At 38.5% G+C, this 17,692-nt stretch overlaps 2 protein-coding genes across 6 annotated transcripts; one reads left to right on the plus strand and one right to left on the minus strand.

The window, feature by feature from the left end:
* Positions 1-74: 74 nt before the first annotated feature.
* LOC105463428 (LSM6 homolog, U6 small nuclear RNA and mRNA degradation associated) lies at positions 75-14,761 on the minus strand. Of its 5 annotated transcripts, none has more exons than XM_011710495.3 (5): positions 14,635-14,761; positions 13,201-13,304; positions 7,474-7,583; positions 2,580-2,693; positions 75-372 (listed from the first exon to the last, which is right to left on the minus strand). In XM_011710495.3, exons 3-5 carry the CDS (start codon positions 7,565-7,567, stop codon positions 338-340), a joined length of 243 nt encoding a protein of 80 aa, XP_011708797.1. In that variant the 5' UTR covers positions 7,568-7,583; positions 13,201-13,304; positions 14,635-14,761; the 3' UTR covers positions 75-337. The 5 variants fall into 5 exon arrangements, with proteins under 5 accessions (XP_011708797.1, XP_011708795.1, XP_070949068.1 ...); XM_011710493.3 differs by having other exon boundaries at positions 7,474-7,577; positions 14,635-14,760; XM_071092967.1 differs by lacking the exon at positions 14,635-14,761 and adding an exon at positions 14,298-14,455.
* Positions 6,782-7,303, plus strand: LOC105463427 (guanine nucleotide-binding protein G(I)/G(S)/G(O) subunit gamma-5). Its single transcript, XM_011710492.2, has one exon. The coding sequence runs from the start codon at positions 6,858-6,860 to the stop codon at positions 7,062-7,064; it is 207 nt and encodes a 68-aa protein (XP_011708794.1). The 5' UTR covers positions 6,782-6,857; the 3' UTR covers positions 7,065-7,303.
* Positions 14,762-17,692: the final 2,931 nt, after the last annotated feature.

The raw sequence follows: 17,692 nt of genomic DNA on the forward strand, positions 1-17,692 counted from the left end.
TATTTGCATCACTTTAGCTGGATATGAAAAGCAAGTCAAATGAAATGACGCTCCTCGAAACTTAAGTTAAAGAATCTTGTAGGAAGAGATATATTTTGTCTTTTTTTAATTCTTTTAGCATTCTGTACACTGACAACGAGGTATAATGACTGAAACTTAAATGTGACAGAACATTTCACAATTAAATCCACAATTGTGTACATTTGTCTTACATGTCAGTGAAAAATCACCAACTATTATAAAAACAGGACAAATTGTATCACAAAAGAAGGAAAAATTAGAAAAAATTCATAAAAAAATATATCCAACTATGAAAAGCGTTGCTCTTTTGGTGTCTTCACATCCGTCTCTTCTGTGTACTGATGTACAACACTGAAAAGAAAAAAATACATAAATTGAAATAATAAAAAAAAAACCCTGCTTGTAAGTATACATAGTAGCATGTTTAAAAGCCAACAGGTTTTGGTCTGATACATCTGACATTTAAAATGAATTCTCATATCATTCAATTAACTCTAGAAGTACTATGACACTAGTTTTATGAATCTACATCCGGGTTTGATGTCTATCCTAATCTCATCCATGTGTCTCATTTACTCTGCAAAGTGTGACCAGGAAGATAAAATAAAATATATGTGAAAGTCCCTGGCATCTAAGAATGCTTTATAGTTAGTATAAGAATTATGCTTTTCAGGGCTGAGCACGGTAGTTCACGCCTGTAATCTCAGCGCTTTGGGAGGCCGAAGCAGGTGTATCACTTGAGCTCAGAAGTTCGAGACCAGCCTGGGCAACATGGTGAAATCCCGTCTCTACCAAAAATACAAAAAAATTAACTAGGCATGGTGGTATGCACCTGTAGTTCCAGCTACTTAGGAGGCTGAGGTGGGAGGATCTCTTGAGCTTGAGAGGCAGAGGCTGCAGTGAGTTGAGACTGCACCACTACTCCAACCTGGGCAACAGGGCGAGACTTCATCTCAGGGAAAAAAAAATGCTTTTCAGAAAGTAAATCAGTAAATCTAACCAGGTTAGATCTCAAATTAAGAATAAACAATGTATTTTCATCTATCTTTCCAATACAAACTCTAAACTTGGTGTTTACCTTCTAAATTGCAACACTTAGATAAACAAGAGCTGAGGAGTTTATTTTTTTTTAATGATACCAAAGTCCTTATTCTGAGTTCCTTTTAAAGTCTCATACTTTGATGTTACCCAATGTTCTGCTTAGCTGGTCCTCTCACGACTACCAGCCTGAACTCTTACGATGTGTGGTTCGTAGGAATGAAACAAAATGAAATGCTTGGGTCACTTTGGCTAAACTAGAGGTGGCTCTCCCTTCCACCCTGCATACCTACTCGGCTTCTGAGAGGCCTGCTCAAAGTGAACAGTAAGGTGTCTTCATCAAAGAACATAGCACAGATCAATCAAATAAGTCAAGATCCTCTTTAAGAGCCAATGATGTGAACTAGGGAGTCTAAAGATGAGTGTCACGGATTACATCATGGGAAATGTGACATGAAGGGAAGCATCAGAATGCACAGTACAGCCACCCCCCAACCCTGGCCCCCCAAGTCCTAGGTGTAGTGTGCACATTAAAGGATCTACCCTATCAACACGCACAGAACCCAACCTGCTGGTGACTGCTGCTATTAGCTGTCTTGAGGCGAGGCAAGATCATAACATTTCTTAGGAAAAAGAGGAGGTCAAATAAGGATATGAAAAATAGGGTAATTCTATAAATAGAAAGGACTAGAAAGTCAGGAAATAATATATGTAAAAATATGATATGAAGAAATATGGTACTGTAAGCACAGGGGACAGACTATTATAAAAGTCAGGAAGTTTAGTTTATATCAAAGAGATCCAACTATTTAGGGGGTTGAAGACATCCAGAATTAAAGAAATCAACAAAAAATCTGAACTCAAGAATCCCAGAGTTTCATTTGGGAGATGGAACCAAGAAGTAGGGTAATTCTCGTAATTCTGTTATTTTTCCCTCCCCACCAAAAATACAAATGTGACTTTATCATAATTTTCATTTTGAAACTAGGTACTTAAAAATAACTATAAAAATCATAGCAATTTATTAGTTGTTAAAAAACTGAGTAACTTTATTTTTTCTATTTTGCCATTTTTGCCAAATCAAAGGATGCAAATCTGCACAGAAAGCATCTGAATGTTTAATAGAGAAGGGACAAATAGGACAAACTGCCAAATTATGCAAATTAAAGACAGCAGGGAAATGGTGCCCATTCTTACAGCTGCAACTTCCAGGCTACAAGAAGCAGGAATATGTGTTGGGGAGATAATAATACACTATATTCAAGAGAGCAGGGTTCCGGGTCAGGAGAACAATGCCCCCAGTTCCTCATCACTAAAGGAAGGGAAGGAGGGAATTTTAGTTTAAAAATTCCATGATGTATCTAAAAAAATAACTGGTCAAACTGACATATAAGCATTTTAAAATAATCAAGCCTAAAACTGGACTTTTAAATTATCTAGTAAACTCTTTGGTGATCTGGATTATAAACAGAAAGGCTTATTTTGAATGAATGCTGTACTGTAGGGTGAAGAAATGTTACCATTGTTTCCTCGGATAAATGCATCCCCATACTTATTCTTCAGTTGTCCATTTACATATTCTTCTGTCTGCTCCAGGGCTATATTCATGTAGCCATCCAAGCAAGCCAGGACCCCTGTAGACATATTTAGTCAAAAAGAAGAAATACAAGGCAAGTAGGAGTTGAAAATTACAGGGTATACCTTAGAGCAGACGATCTCTTTATTCATTAGCTCTTAGATGCTCTATAAAAAAATTCATACCCTAAATGAAACTCAACAGCTTAAGCACAAAACAACTCTAGGCCAATCTGAATGAAGACTAGGAAGGCAGTCACGCACCCACTACTACCCAGTAAAACAACAAACTGTCACTTCCCTCACGGTATGTATGACCACATAGCAACTTTTAAAGCATTCAAAAAAGTAAGAGAATAAGACTAATCCAACAAAAATACCATTCTGTGAAAGCTAAGCACAAGGTGGGCAATTATGCATGAACAAATGATCCTTGGTTCCAGTGGCATTTCCTACTTCAGCCACTAAGTGAAATACGGGTCTGGCAGATTTATTTCATCCTTTTACAACATCTATTGCAGCAGATGAATGTACTCCAGGGTTAAAAGGAAGTCTCCACAATCTGTTAAAATAATAGAAGAGGAGACAGCAGGTGCTCCCGAAAGAACATCTTAAAGCTGTGACTCACAGTGAAGAGCAGCTTGAGAATATAGGGCAACATATTGCATTATAACACATCTTGTTCTGTTTTGTTACAGCTATAATATTTTCCAATCAAAACTAATAGAGAAAATGGCCAAAAACATTTGAGGGAGCTTTCAAGGAAACAGTTTGAGTGAATCTTTAATTGTGTTAAGATGGTATAAATTTTGTAAAATTTGACCTAATGATCTTTTTCAAAAGATGAAAATCTGCAAGCCTCTAACTCTGTCTCTAATTTAAAGTGGTATTTTCTAGAAAAAAAAATTTAAGTAAAAACAAATACTAGATTCAATTAGTCGAGTCTGTAAGTTTCTCATTTGATGTCTTAACTTCATTAATATGCTCCTCACTCTCTGCCTCTGCCCCCATTATCCTCTAAACAAAAAAGTTTCCTTTCAAAATTGTGTGTGTAATGACAGCATAAGACATTAATCTACCAGAATTCTGCTAAAAGCGGTAAACTCTCAAAGAACCAGAATGGACTGTGAATAATAAAATTATTTCCTAGCCAAAGAAAGCTTAAGCTGTAACTTTAGCTCATTTCCTGCTGTATTATTTTACATATAAGCCACAATTATAAATGAGCAAGAAACTTCTGAGGCACAATATGCAAACCTGTTTGAAAACTAATGAAAAGAATTTCAAAATGAAATGTCCAGGCTGAGCACAGTGGCTCACGCCTGTAATCCCAGTACTTTGGGACACAGAGGCAGGCAGATCACTTGAGGTCAGGAGTTCAAGATCAGCCTGGCTAACATGGCGAAACCCCGTCTCTACTAAAAATACAAACATTAGTCGGGCGTGGTGGCGGGTGCCTGTAACACTAGCCACTCGGAAGGCTGAGGCAGAAGAATCATTTGAACTTGGGAGGCAGAGGCTGCAGTGAGCCAAGACTGAGCCACTGTACTCCAGCCTGGGTGACAGAGTGAGACTTGGTCTCAAAAAAAAAAAGAAAAAAAAAAGTTCACTTCTAATTAAAGTATCTGTTCTCACAGCAAAGGCAAAAAACAAAAAACAAAACAAAAAACAAACAAAAAAAAAAAACTGCCCAGGGGGTTAGAAATATAACCGTTTCCTTCTCCATGAGATAACCTACTATACATAACCAAAACAAGACATTTTCTTACACAGAAACTGCTACAGAGAGTTGGAGGTTTTTCTTGTATGTTGTGTTTTGTTTCGGGTTTTTTTTTTTTTTTGGTGTTTTGTAAACCACAAAATAAGCACGTTCTTTTAGTAAGGCTATCTAATAGTATAGAACATTTTGTTTTAATCGTATAAAGGCCACAAACAGACATTCATAAGAGGAAAAAAAATTATGGTTACTATCCATGTGAAAGACTGCTGAATCTCACTAGTAAACAAAATATATGTAGAATGAGATATTACTTGTTGCCAATTAGATTGGAAAAGATGAAAAAAAGCTAATACAAGAGTTGGTGAGAACATGAAGGATAAACCCAGGTTCTCTGAAGCAGGGCCATGGAATACTCTCTGACTTGTAAATCCTAGCTCAGGGAATTGATTCTAAAGAGATGCTTGGTCAACTGTTCACAATATATGTCAAAGTAAAAGAGTTGTTTACAGTGGCAAAAAACTGGTCAACACCTAAATGTCCATTAACAGGAAACTGGTTAAAAGTAAAAACAAAACTATGGTACAGCCACACAAGAGATTCCTATGCAGTCATTAAACCCTCTATATTGTCATAAAACTAAATGCATTGTTTCATGTTTAAAAAAAAAAAAAAACAGGTTGCATGTACAGCTGATTCCATTTATGTCAAATTATGGTTATATAGAGGTCAAAACTGGTAAACTGTCTCTGGATGGTAGCATTGGGGAGACTTGGCTTTCTTCTATATACTTTTCTCTATTATTTCCTTTTACATTTCTAAAATTAAAACAAAACTAAAACATGTATTACCTTTATAAATAGAAAAATTTTCCCTAAAGACTACAGAGAAAAAAGGTCAGGCTGGTTCATCTCTTCAATAAAGTGGGTACTGAGAAGATATTGAACACAATGTCCTCACTTTAATCAATTGTCAGATTAAAATCCCTAGAAGTCTATTACTTCCTATGGGGCCATCAAAAGTTCACAGGTGAGAGGCAGTACAGGAGACATTATAGTACCTCAGTATTCCATATGAATCCATTAGTTTTACTATAAAAATAAAATTAAGCTGAAGATATGTTATTAATGGCAACAAGCTAAGGGAGCACATAATCACCAGAGTGGTTTCTTAACCAGGCTTATGAGCTGAGCCTGAATGTGAGTCCTAGCTCCTCCTTTACTATGTGGGGATGGTCAACAGAGATTTCAAAGGAAAAAGCTCAAGAGACTACTATGATGATTAATTATTCAGAAAAGAGACCAAGAAAAGGCCACAAAACCCTGTGCTATGGTTTGAATGTGTGCCCTCCAAAATTCAGGTGTTTGGCAATAGGACAGTATTAAGAGGCGGGGGCCTTTAAGAGGCAAGCAGACCATGGGGACTTGCCCATTAACAGGATGAAGGCCTGCATAAAAAAAGGCTTCATGCAGTGTGCTGGTTTGCCCTCTGCCTTCTGCCACGTGAGGACTCAGCATTCCTCCTCTCCAGAGGATGTAGCCCTCACCAGACAACTGAACCTGCACCTTGATCTTGGATTTCCTAGCCACCAGAACTGTGAGAAAATAAACTTCTGTTTTTGAAAATTACCCAGTCTAGAGGCAGAGCTTGCAGTGAGCCGAGATCACACCACTGCACTCCAGACTGGGCGACAGAGCGAGACTCTGTCTCAAAAAAAAAAAAGAAAGAAAGAAAATTACCCAGTCTAGTGTACAGTGCTCAAGTGATGGGTGCACCAAAATCTCAGAAACCACCACTAAAGAATGTATCTATATAACAAAAAAACCACCTGTACCCCAAAAACTACTGAAATAAATTTTAAAAAACCGCACAAAATAAAAATTACCCAGTCTGTGGTATTCTGTTAGAGCAACCCAAGAGACCAAGTCACTCAGATAATGAATTAGTTAGCTACGCCTGTGAAATATTTCAGGTAACTTAACATACCTTAGTTGTGGAAGATAAGAAATTCAGTAACTTTAAAAAATGGAATCTGAAACCATTCTTCCTATAAAGTTAATTTCAAAAGCACTGCAGCCTCTTAAAAATAATATTCTCACCAAGAACAGAAAGGCATTTTTTGTTTTGAGATAGTCTCACCCTGTCGCCCCACACATTATACGTTATATAAGTGGGACATTCAGGTTGTAAAATGATACTCAATAGCTACCTGCCAATCTTGAATACTCCTGCAAAAACAAATGCTGCTGCACCAAGATGTTCTTCAGTTGAGTTGTTCATACCCGAGTTTACTAGGAATACCTTGCTATACCAGGGAACTTAGGCACGGATGATCTCAAAGCAGACAGGAGACAGAAGTCACACAAATCACACTGAAAGGCAGAAGCACATGCTATACTGTCAGAGTTGTCCTTCTTAAAGGAACGACCGGCTCAGTTGTCTGGCCCCGCCGACCCACGACCCACGACCCACCGACCCACGAATCAGCCCAGCCATCGTGTGCACCATGTCTGGCTCCTCCAGTGTCGCCACTATGAAGAAAGTGGTTCAACAGCTCCAGCTGGAGGCCGGGCTCAACTGCGTAAAAGTTTCCCAGGCAGCTGCAGACTTGAAACAATTCTATCTGCAGAATGCTCAACATGACCCTTTGCTGACTGGAGCATCTTCAAGTACAAATCCCTTCAGACCCCAGAAAGTCTGTTCCTTTTTGTAGTAAAATGAATCTTTCAAAGGTTTCCCAAACCACTCCTTATGATCCAGTGAATATTCAAGAGAGCTACATTTGAAGCTTGTGCAAAAGCTTATCCCTGTAACACATGTGCCATAATATACAAACTTCTACTTTTGTCACTCCTTAACATCTACCTCTCTGAATTTTCATGAATTTCTATTTCACAAGGGTAACTGCTTTATATACACTGGCAGCAGCATACAATAAAACTTAGTATGAAAAAAATAAATAAAAGGAATGATATGAGAGGTAGAAAAAGAGATATGCATAAAAACTGCTGATGACCTGTACTTTTTTGGTCTATTGGGTATATTTAAGAGGTTAATAAAAATCAGTGAGTCACATTTACTTATTCAGTTACACCAGTGAGAATGAAACATGAAAATGTTACCTCGATAATCCACTCCAGAATTTAATTTTACCACAACCGGTCGTCCGATGATTTGCTTTAAGAAGTCACTAGGGGTTTGCTTCCGAAGACTCATTTTAACAATCCTAAATCAAAATATGAAAAGGAATAATAAAAAGTAAAGACCAAAGCTGATTATTCAACAAAACCCTTACAGCCCTTAACATACGTACAGAAAATGAAGTATTAAAGGACCATGTGAGAAGACACGTATTACTCCACTGCTACTACATGACGGGTAACATGTTTTCAGTACTTACTATGAGCCAGATACTAAGCTGAACATTCTACATGCATTACCTTATTTAGTTCCCACAACACCATGGCATAGCCTCATTAGGGAAAGTCCTGTGTTTACAAAGCACCTGCTCTTAATCACTTATCATTACTGCCTGACACACAGTCAGTATACCCATTACAACCACTACCACCTCCATTCAGTGAATGGTTGGTTATTTTATGCGGAGCATTCTGCTAAGGTCTTTATAAACACTACCACATTTCATCTTTACAAGAACCCTGGGAAGAAGGTCTTAATACCCTCATTTTGCTGATGAAAGTAAAGGCACAGAAAGATTAAATAATTTGTTCCCAAATGTGACGGAACATTCAAGTTCAAATCAGCCCTATTTTAAAGTCCATATTATATAGAACAGACACATTTATGAACAACTGATGCCTACATGGTATCTCTGAAAAGAATTATAATCTAATGGTAATTTTGAGTGTACTATATGCCAGCACTTTTCCAAGAACTTTGTATGTATTAATCCATTTAAATTGCTCTACCCTAAAAGGCAGGTATTGTTTTTATGCTCATTTTACACATGAAGAAAAAGACACAGAAAGATTAAACACTCTGCTCAAGGTCACACAGCTAGAAAGCGGACAGCCAGCCCATACTCTTAATCACAACCTTAAACAGCCTTCTGAAAGGCAATAACATAGCCAAAGATTTTTAATTATTCTATTATGACTATAACAGATATGTGCTCTAAATAACAAAGAAAAAGTCTTAAAACTCAAGAATAATGGGAGTCTAACATAGAAAAAGAGATAGCATTACACACCCAAATCAACAGTATCAGACATGCAAAGCTGCACATCACTCCTTTCAAAATGCATCTTTTCTTATATAACAGCTCTCTTTCAAAATATGTTGGCAAGTTAATAAGACTGTAGTTAAGCAAAAACTGAGTAAAAATATTTCAGAAATTAGTGTTTCTGTTTCAGTCAAATTCAGCATCACTATTATTCAGCAGCTATATAGCACTGAGACTTAAAAATTAGTATGGAAACACTATTTTAAGGATTCCCTTCAAGAACTCAAGCTGTTCTTTTGTTTTCAATGAAATTTTTTCATTAAACATTCTTCCATTATGCTTATTTCACTCTAAGTCCATCCACTCAATAATCTGAATTTGTGAGGAGAAGGATTATTTAGAGATGTTCTCATAGTGAATTCATACAGGATCAGCAGATGTAGTAAGCTGGAACTCCAGGTTACTGGGTTCAACAAATACGTATGTGTACACACTGTGCAAGGAAATTCAAAAACATGTCATACACAAAGGCTCTGTCCTTAAAGAACTTAAAATCTAGAAAAATTTAAACTTGTTTTAACAGTGTGAATAAACAAAAGCAATCGTAATTTAAGTAAAATAATTTTCTTTAGCCAAGAAAAGTCAACATCCTAAGTCAAATAAAAGAAAATACAAATTTCAGAAATTATTTTTGAATTTTGGGTTATCATTTGGACAATCTACACTGCCCCCAAGGTTTGAAAGATGTTTTTAAAATGCGATCAAGTAATTATTTTGCTCAACAAATGTTAATTTAACTTTCCCATTTAATTTCCAGCTTATTTTTTTAGCTCCACAATCTCAACAGATAACTACAATTACAACTACTATTACAATTACAATTACAACTACTATTCAGGACAACCACTTTTCATTCAGGACTCAGATCACACAGCAATTTTATTTATACTGTTCTGAGTACAAAGTGAAAAATTACAAAGTAAATACTGTAACAGATTCATTACCTTTAATGAGTTTAGTGAAAATATATAAATCTTCCTATTCATCTATAAACCGCCTTATTTACGTTTTGAACACGTGCTGTTTTGAGGCTGAACACATCTAGAGAGAATATTAACTCCGAAGGCCTGATACTCAACTGATGAGTCAGGTTCATCTCCTATCACAGATACTAAATCCCAATATGCCACAGTTTCATCATGTATAAAACTGAGAGGAAAGTAGCCACTTTATGTTAAAAACCACTAAAATACATTGTAATGTGACTCTAGTTCACAGAGATATTAACTACTTTAATTATTACTAATTTCACCTACTCATAGAGTATTTACAATTTCAGATTAAAAACATTTGAAAAGCAAAAACTGGGAAGAGTTAATAACTGTCAGAAAAAAGAATGCAAATCTTGACTATCAGTTGCTTGACAGTACAGGTTATTTTAAAGGTATTATTAACTTTCCACACATTTTAAAAAACACAGACATGTTCTTCTAAGCTCACCAAAGATAACACCTTGTCCATTACGCCTTATCTGTATTCCAATTAACATCAATCTCTTCCTGAAGGCAATCAACACTTCCAACTTTCACGGAGCACCTGTCAAGTTCAGGTACACGGGGCTGGGAAATGTAACACAAAGACAAGGCCTTAAGCCCTCAGAGTTTACATTCTACAGAGGGCAAAAAACGTGTAAATAGAGAATTTTACAAAGGTGATGTATATTCTGATAGAATTATGCACAAAAGGGCAGAGAACACTCTCTTATCCCAGGTTTGGCAGATCAAAGAAGAATTTCTGGAAGCTAACACCTGAGCTGAGTTTGAAGGAAAAGGCATCACCCTCCAGCTGAAAGAGAAGTCAGAAAAGGCACGGGACATGTGCCTGGGTAGAAGGTAAAATCTACATAGGCAAGGAGGAGACGCCTCTGAGGCAGGGAGCTGTGCAACATTCACAGGAGCACGGAGTTCAGGCTCTGGGTCAGTTTCCCAAACTTGAATCATTAGGATCAGCTGGAGATTCTACTCAGTAGTTCTGGGGTAGGAGCCAGGAATCTATTTGAACAAGCCTAGGAAATAACTGGCAAGGGGAAATACTGTTGTCAATGATAGGAAACAGGGATTTTTAAGCAGGAACTTGCTTGGATTCCACTCTCTACTTTCCATAGCAGAGTGGAGATGCCCATCTCACCTAGTTTTGGCATCACAGTTTGGCATTTGATTTTATTTGCTATAACCTGTCACTACGCCCTCTTTTGTATTCTTTATGTGGGTCTTTTCTCTCTCAAAATACTGTAAGCCACATGACAAGAGGGGCTCACAAGCTTCTCATCTGTTCTCTAGAATATCTACATTCTACTAAATCTCTTGGGAAAAAATACTTTTAAGGTTATTTGGAAAAGAGTATATGGGTTGCCTCAAACACATTTTATCCATCACTTTAGGAAAGCCATATCTTTTACATTAGTCTTCATTAGGCTTCCTTGGTACTCCCTGTTACTTAATGACTTGCCCATAAATCCATTTTGTATGAGTAAATTGGTCTTGACACCACAATTTTTCCCATCACTTGGCTCAAGTAATTTTAAGTTTTCATCTTTTAAATTGGATAAGGCAGAAGGAACAGTTCTGACAATTTCTGAAGCAAGAGATGAGTCTCTTGAACCATAAACACATAAGAGGAAAAAGACCTTTCTTCAGGGTCACCTTGGTAAACCTCCTTTCAAAATTAAAGTCATAATCACTCTCTATACCTCCTCTCCCTCCCCTGACTCCTACTCAGGCTTGTTGTAAATGACCTATTTTCATAAATGGCTATTAAGTCAAAGGCAGTATATTTTCTGTCAGAAGCTACTGAGAGGTCTAGAATGAAAAAACATCTGCGAAGTGCCCTGCACGGAATTTTTTTCTTTTTGGTAAGAGAATGAAGAAAAAAAGAACTTTTATTAATCCAACTATGTGCCACCAGCGTTAGATTCATAAGCAATTTACAGAGAAACCGTGTGAGGTGGAAAGCAAAGCCAAGACTGACCCCAAACCCCAAGCGCTTTCACAGGTACAGCTGACTTCTGAATATGTTAAGATTCTCTGGTTAAATCTTGGGGAATCGCAATAGAGGCAGCGAGAAATCCAGTCGGAGAGTAGCAGCACTGGGGAAAAAAATACCTAACATGACAAAGTGCTGTAAATTAGCCTCAAAGAAATACAACAGACAAACGCAAAGAAAACTATCTCATGTGATTCGGGTTATGCCACTGGGCAGAAGACATGAAAATCCTTATTTCTTGGCAATGTTTACCTGTAAGTTTTTACCTACTCCTAGCATATTTACAGTTTAGGGTGAAAAAAATTTGAAAAGCAAAAACTTGCAAGGAAACATTACAATCCAAGTAACTGCAGCACTAGACTAACAGATCAGTGTCTGAGTAGGCGATCAGACACGGAGAAGAACAGCTCTCCAAGTCCTCCCTTCTGACACAGTGGAGTGCCTCGCTGTCTTGTGAAGGCTTCATACCAATCCCTCCTTCCTGAGCAGCAGGCGCTACTTCTCTCCCTCTCTCCCAAAGGCGAAGTGAGTCCACTCAGAGCACCTCTTTCCACTCTTGGTCATGGTCCTTATCAGGCTGCTTTGTAATTTTTCCATTTGCTGACAGGTCTCCCATGGTGAGTTTTAAGCTCCTTGGGGACAGGGGAAATATCCTACTCACTTGGTATCCCTGGTACCTAAGCACACTGCCCAAGTCTGTGGAAGAGACATTCAAGGCCGGTGCCAAGCAAAATCCCTGTCCAGCCCCCACCAACCCAAACTATGGATACAGTGACTAGTAGGATCATGCACGTACTTCAACAAATACTAACCAAGTAATCTCTATTAGGACCACCAAAGATGGAGAAAACAACCCTTTCTGTCATTCAAGAACCAGCTGTTTCCAAATCTAGAGATGCTTGTTAAAATGCAGATTCCTGAAGTCTACTCAGGTAAAAGCACTGTATTTTACATTTTATGAAGTTCTCCAGATAATTTATTTAAGCAAATGGTTCTCAACTAGGGGCAGTCCCCCCAACTCCACCCCACCCTGCTCAGGGACATTTGGAAGTATCTGGGGACACTGAACTGTCAGGACTGAGGAAGGTGGTGCTACTGCTATACTAGTGGGTAGAGACCAGGGATGTTTCTAAACATTTTACAACAGGACCGCCCTCCACAACAAAGGACTGTCCAGCCCAAAATGTCAATGGAAGCTGAGAATCTCCGCTATAAGCCCTAAAAAAAAAAAACCACCAACAACGTTGTTCTTTGGTTTTAAAGTGAGGAGTTTTAAAGAAATCTCCAAAGTACAGCAAATGATAACCAAAAGCTACATTCTAACCAAATGATGGAGTGTAGATTATAATTAATCAGGGATGTTTTATTCTAACATAAAGGGAACCTGAAAACAACTGTCAAAATCTTGAAGGGGTTGCCATTCTAAATAATGGATTTCTAGTCTTGGCCATGAAAATAATCACTTTCCAATTTCTCAGTGTTACAGGTCCCTCCGATCATTAATCTGTTAGTACACTTTTAAAAGGAGAGAATAATCCAGGTGATGTAAACAAATTTTTAAATTCTAATATCTACTATGCCAGAGTTCAGTGAGAGACTGCCTGATGCAGCACAGGGTACTCACTTGGGAGGCAGGAAACCTGAGTTCTAATCCCAGCTCTGCTACTTAATTAGCTGTGTGACTTGGATAACTCATCATTTCACTTCTCATGGCCCCAGGTTCCTCATCTGCAAAATAAGGGAGTTATGCCAGATGACCACTTAAGTCTCTTCCTGCCCTAACATTCAGGTAGTAACGCATTAACTCCAGTCACACACACACACACACACACACACACACACACCCACAAACATAAGCCTCTCAAGATTTCTGTACAATATTCAAGCAAGTAAAATTGCCAAACACCTGAAAAACTTTTTTGGAAAACACTGCAGCAATGTGTACGAAGGCCTAAAAAAGGCCTTACAGATGAAAGCATCTAATCTGATAATTTCACTTCTGAGAATCTAGTCCAAGGAAATAATCTAAAAAATAGGGGGGGAAAGGTTTATCAAAGTATTATCTGGGGTGCTAAGAGATTCAAAAATTCAAAAACAATCTATAATATCCCACAATCGGGAAATGACTGAATAATTTATGGGACCTACATTGCGATCCACAATGAGGGACAGTCAATCAAAAGAAGATACAAAACTAGAGTAATATTTAGGAAGAGTTTTTACATGGAAGTGGTAAACTATACTGTTAAGTGATTAAACATGTACACTCTTAGCTCAAGTAGAAGCTAGCATACACAGGAGAAAAAGATTGTAGGTGAAAGGGTTGTGAATACTATTTCTTCACTAAAGTCTTCCATGTTTGCAATTTTCTACAATAGTCACATATTACTAAGAGCAGTGGGGTAGGGTAATCCGCTTCATCCTAATGGTACACATCTTAAAAACGCCTGCTATGCACGCGCGCGGACACGCGAACGCACAGAAAACCTCGGGCGATAGGACTTAAGACCATACAATTGGGTTCCTAGGCCTGACAACTCAGTAAGACAGGCGAGTCGAGTCCTTAATTCCTGTGGTCAGGCGCAGCCACCCCGATGTAGGGAAGGGTTCGCAATTCCCTGAAGCCCTGGAAGACTGGCGAAGCCTAGGCCTGGGTTCGGGATCCGCTTTCCCGCCGAATCCTGGGATTAGCCTCGGGGCTCCCTGGGGAACTTCAACAACCTGAACTGGTCTCGGACGCCAACTCGGTGGGAGCCGGGAAGGTGCCGCTACTCTCTGCGCAGTCTAAGCACCTCGCTGAGGGCGGTCCCGGCGCCCACCATCAGACCTCTCCGGCCATTCCGTGCGCGGAGAGCTTGGACGCGGCATTTCGCGGGAAGCTGCCACTCAGCGGTCCCTTCCCGGAGCCCCAGCCCGTTCCCCTCAGGCCCTTTCCGGGGCTGCCTCGCCCGGCCTAGGGCCGCTGCAGCCGCCGCTCCACAGCGCGACTGAACACTGGGGCGTCGAACCCGGGGCTACGCCCGGCCCCGTCATCGGCCCGCGCAGCCGTGCGGCTCACCTCGCGGGCGGGATCCAGAACCCTCACTCCAGGCGCCCCACGAGTCCGGCCTCCGCGGATGATCGCAGCCAAAAGCGAAACCGCCGAGGCAGCGGCACTTTTCTGCCTCGGCCAATCACTGCTCTTCTCTGCTACGGCAGCCCGCTGGGGCCGAAAAGCCTGTCAGCGCCGAAGCGCGCAAATCCGAGAATCCTGTTTTGTCTAGTAGCAAAATTGGTGCACTGGAGTTCCTCTGACAGAAATCTGAATACAAAACAAATATAATATAAAACAAAAACAAAAATCCAGGAAACTAGAAGTGATCTTTTGTCCAGGATTTATTTGCAGAAGTGTAAAAAATAACTTGAAGTCATAGGAAACTGGAATTTACTGTTTAAGTAACGGCACTGTGTACCCAGAAACGTCCTTGAATAGTTTAAAGCAAATAAATAAATAAAACACCTCAAGTCTTTAAATCTACCTCTGGATATTGATTAAATGTGTGAAGACTTAAGCCATTTTAGCAAGAGACTGTTTCCATGGCAATGTTGATTAAAAAATAATTAAAATCACTCAAGTAACTCCGAATTATAATGACATTAATTGTGTTACATTAAAAACTTGTTCCAATTGGAAATGGTGTGCAGACATTATTTAAGTGCTACTATGGGAACTTGGTTTGGAATTTTGCATGAATTCTCAACACTCTTTCTATTAATGGGATTGGAAGGGGAAAAAAAGAGAACTGTTACCCCAAGACTTGATTCCTTTACTCTCATCAGCTGAAAACTTACTTTATTTATGGTTTGTAACGCTATACACAAAGCAATAAGATCTTCCAACACAGATCCTTAACCCCATTAGGTGTTATAAAATCTAAGATGCAGAATTTTTTTCTGAGATAAAGAATTCCTCCCTTGTAACCTTCTTTTGGCTAAAGGCAGAAGAAATGAACTTTTGATTGATATCAGGGACAGAAAACAAGTGGATGTGATTTGGTAAAGAATAGAGACTTCCTTATATCCTTCTATAAAAGCTCAGTTTGGGTAAAGACCAAACAGTTACTGATTTATTGAGAGGACTGTATTTGAAGTTCTTGCAATATAAAATATAATATAAATAAAAATTTTAAGAAAAGTACTGTTTAAATCAAATAATTACTTGCAAAGTACAAACATAACAGGATAAAAAGGCCTGTTCCTAAAAACTTTCTTTGCAAGACATCAAATTGCATATTCCTTACTGGTTGTTTAAATTATTAAAAAAAATAAAATAAAATTTTGATTCAAACTTCTTTCCCTTTCCTACAGAGCCCTAATTGAGCTGTTAACACTAGCATGGTGGGTAGGGAGCCATGAGGAGTTTTAAGGGCCTAGTTCATCTGCAGAGCAGCTGCAGCCTTCTCCAAGGGCAGTAGCTGGGTAAGGGCCCAGTTTGACACACGGGGTGGGCATCCTGAATTATTTCATGAGCTAACAAGTTTATAAAAAGTGTAGCTGTTCCCAAAAGCCCCTCAGCAGCTTATAAATGACTTTTACTAACTCAGGCAATTTTCCATATTTCCCAGGGTTTTGCTTTCAGCATCTTTTATGATGCAAAGAAAACACTGCAAGACTTTTGCTGAATACTAGTCTTCAAAACCCTGAATGTGAACATTAGTTTATTAAGGAGGCTTAAAGTCATAAAAATATTTTGGCAAGATTTAGTTTAACTTACGTAGTTTAGTTTCGTTTAGTTGTTAGAACTGATGAACCTACACTGACACATCATTATCATCCAAAGGCCAAAGTTTACATTAGGGTTCACTCTTGGTGTTGCACATGCTACAGGTTTTGACAAATGCATAATGAAATGTACCCACAATTGTAGTATCATACAGAACAGTTTCACTGCCCTAAAAATTCTCTGTGCTCCACCTATTTACCCCTTCCTCCCCACTGGCAACCACTGATCTTTTTTCTGTCTCCAAAGTTTTGCCTTTTTCCAGAATATCATACATTTGGAATCATACCATACATAGTTGGTGATGCATACACTGCACCACCCCACTGTGTAGCCTTTTCAGACTGGCTTCTTTCACTTAGAAATATGCATTTAAGACCCCTCTATGCCTTTTCATGGTTTGACAACTCATTTCTTTTAAGCTCTGAATAATATTCCATTATTTGGATGTACCACAGTTGATTTATCCATTTACCTACTAAAGGACATCTTGGTTGCTTCCAAGTTTGGGCAATTATGAATAAAGCTGCTATAAATATGCGTGTGCAGGTTTTTGTGTAGAAATAAGTTTTCAGGTCATTTGGGTGAACATCAAGGAGTATGACTGTGGATCATACAGCAGGGTATGTTTAGTTTTGTAAGAAACTGCCAAACTGTCTTACAATGTGGCTGTACCATTTTGCATTCCCACTAGCAGTGAATGAGAGTTTCCATTGTTCCACATCCTCACGGGCATTTGGTGTTTCCAGTCCTTTGGATTTTGACTAGTCTAATAGCTGCTTAGTGACTATCTCATAGTTGTTTAAAGTTGTAATTCCTTAGTGACATATGATATGGAGGATTTTCTATATGCTTATTTGCCATATGTATATCTTCTTTGGTTGTTCAGGTCTTCGGCCCAATTTTGAATCAATTTGTTCTTTTTTTATTGTTGAGTTTTAAGAGTCCTTTGTATATTTTGAATAATAGTTCTTTATCAGATATGTCTTTTACAAATATTTTCTCCCAGTTTATGGCTTGTCTTTTCATTCTCTTGAAGCTATTATGCTTAAAATAGACAAATGGCAGATATAAAAATGCTGAAGGGAGCTCTTGCCACTTCATTGTTTGTCCCTTACTTCTACAGTTCTATAGTACAAATGCCTTTAGATAACTATGTCCTTCAATGTTTCATATTCATGAGATGGTCTCGTGTTTAGCTTATTAAACACCCGGAAGTCCTGTGAACACGTAGGTGAATGTATTGTGTTGTTGTTGTGGTTGTTGATGATGATGATGATGATAAATACAAACATGTAATTGGATTGGCCAACACTCTCCAAAGCAGATTTTAATACCTAACATGGATGTTAAGCTT

Source organism: Macaca nemestrina, chromosome 3 (genome assembly GCF_043159975.1).
Source record: "Macaca nemestrina isolate mMacNem1 chromosome 3, mMacNem.hap1, whole genome shotgun sequence".
In the NCBI taxonomy this organism is placed as follows: Eukaryota; Metazoa; Chordata; class Mammalia; order Primates; family Cercopithecidae; genus Macaca; species Macaca nemestrina.

What these genes read in the sequence shown, in the direction of transcription:
- LOC105463427 (XM_011710492.2), top strand. Translation starts at nt 6,858, where the DNA reads ATGTCTGGCTCCTCCAGTGTCGCCACTATGAAGAAAGTGGTTCAACAG.
- LOC105463428 (XM_011710495.3), bottom strand. Translation starts at nt 7,567, where the DNA reads ATGAGTCTTCGGAAGCAAACCCCTAGTGACTTCTTAAAGCAAATCATC. An exon ending in TTCTGGAGTGGATTATCGAG is followed by an intron (nt 2,694 to 7,473) that starts GTAACATTTTCA and finishes ATATGTCTACAG; the next exon opens with GGGTCCTGGCTTGCTTGGAT. An exon ending in ATTTATCCGAGGAAACAATG is followed by an intron (nt 373 to 2,579) that starts GTAACATTTCTT and finishes TTTTCTTTTCAG; the next exon opens with TGTTGTACATCAGTACACAG.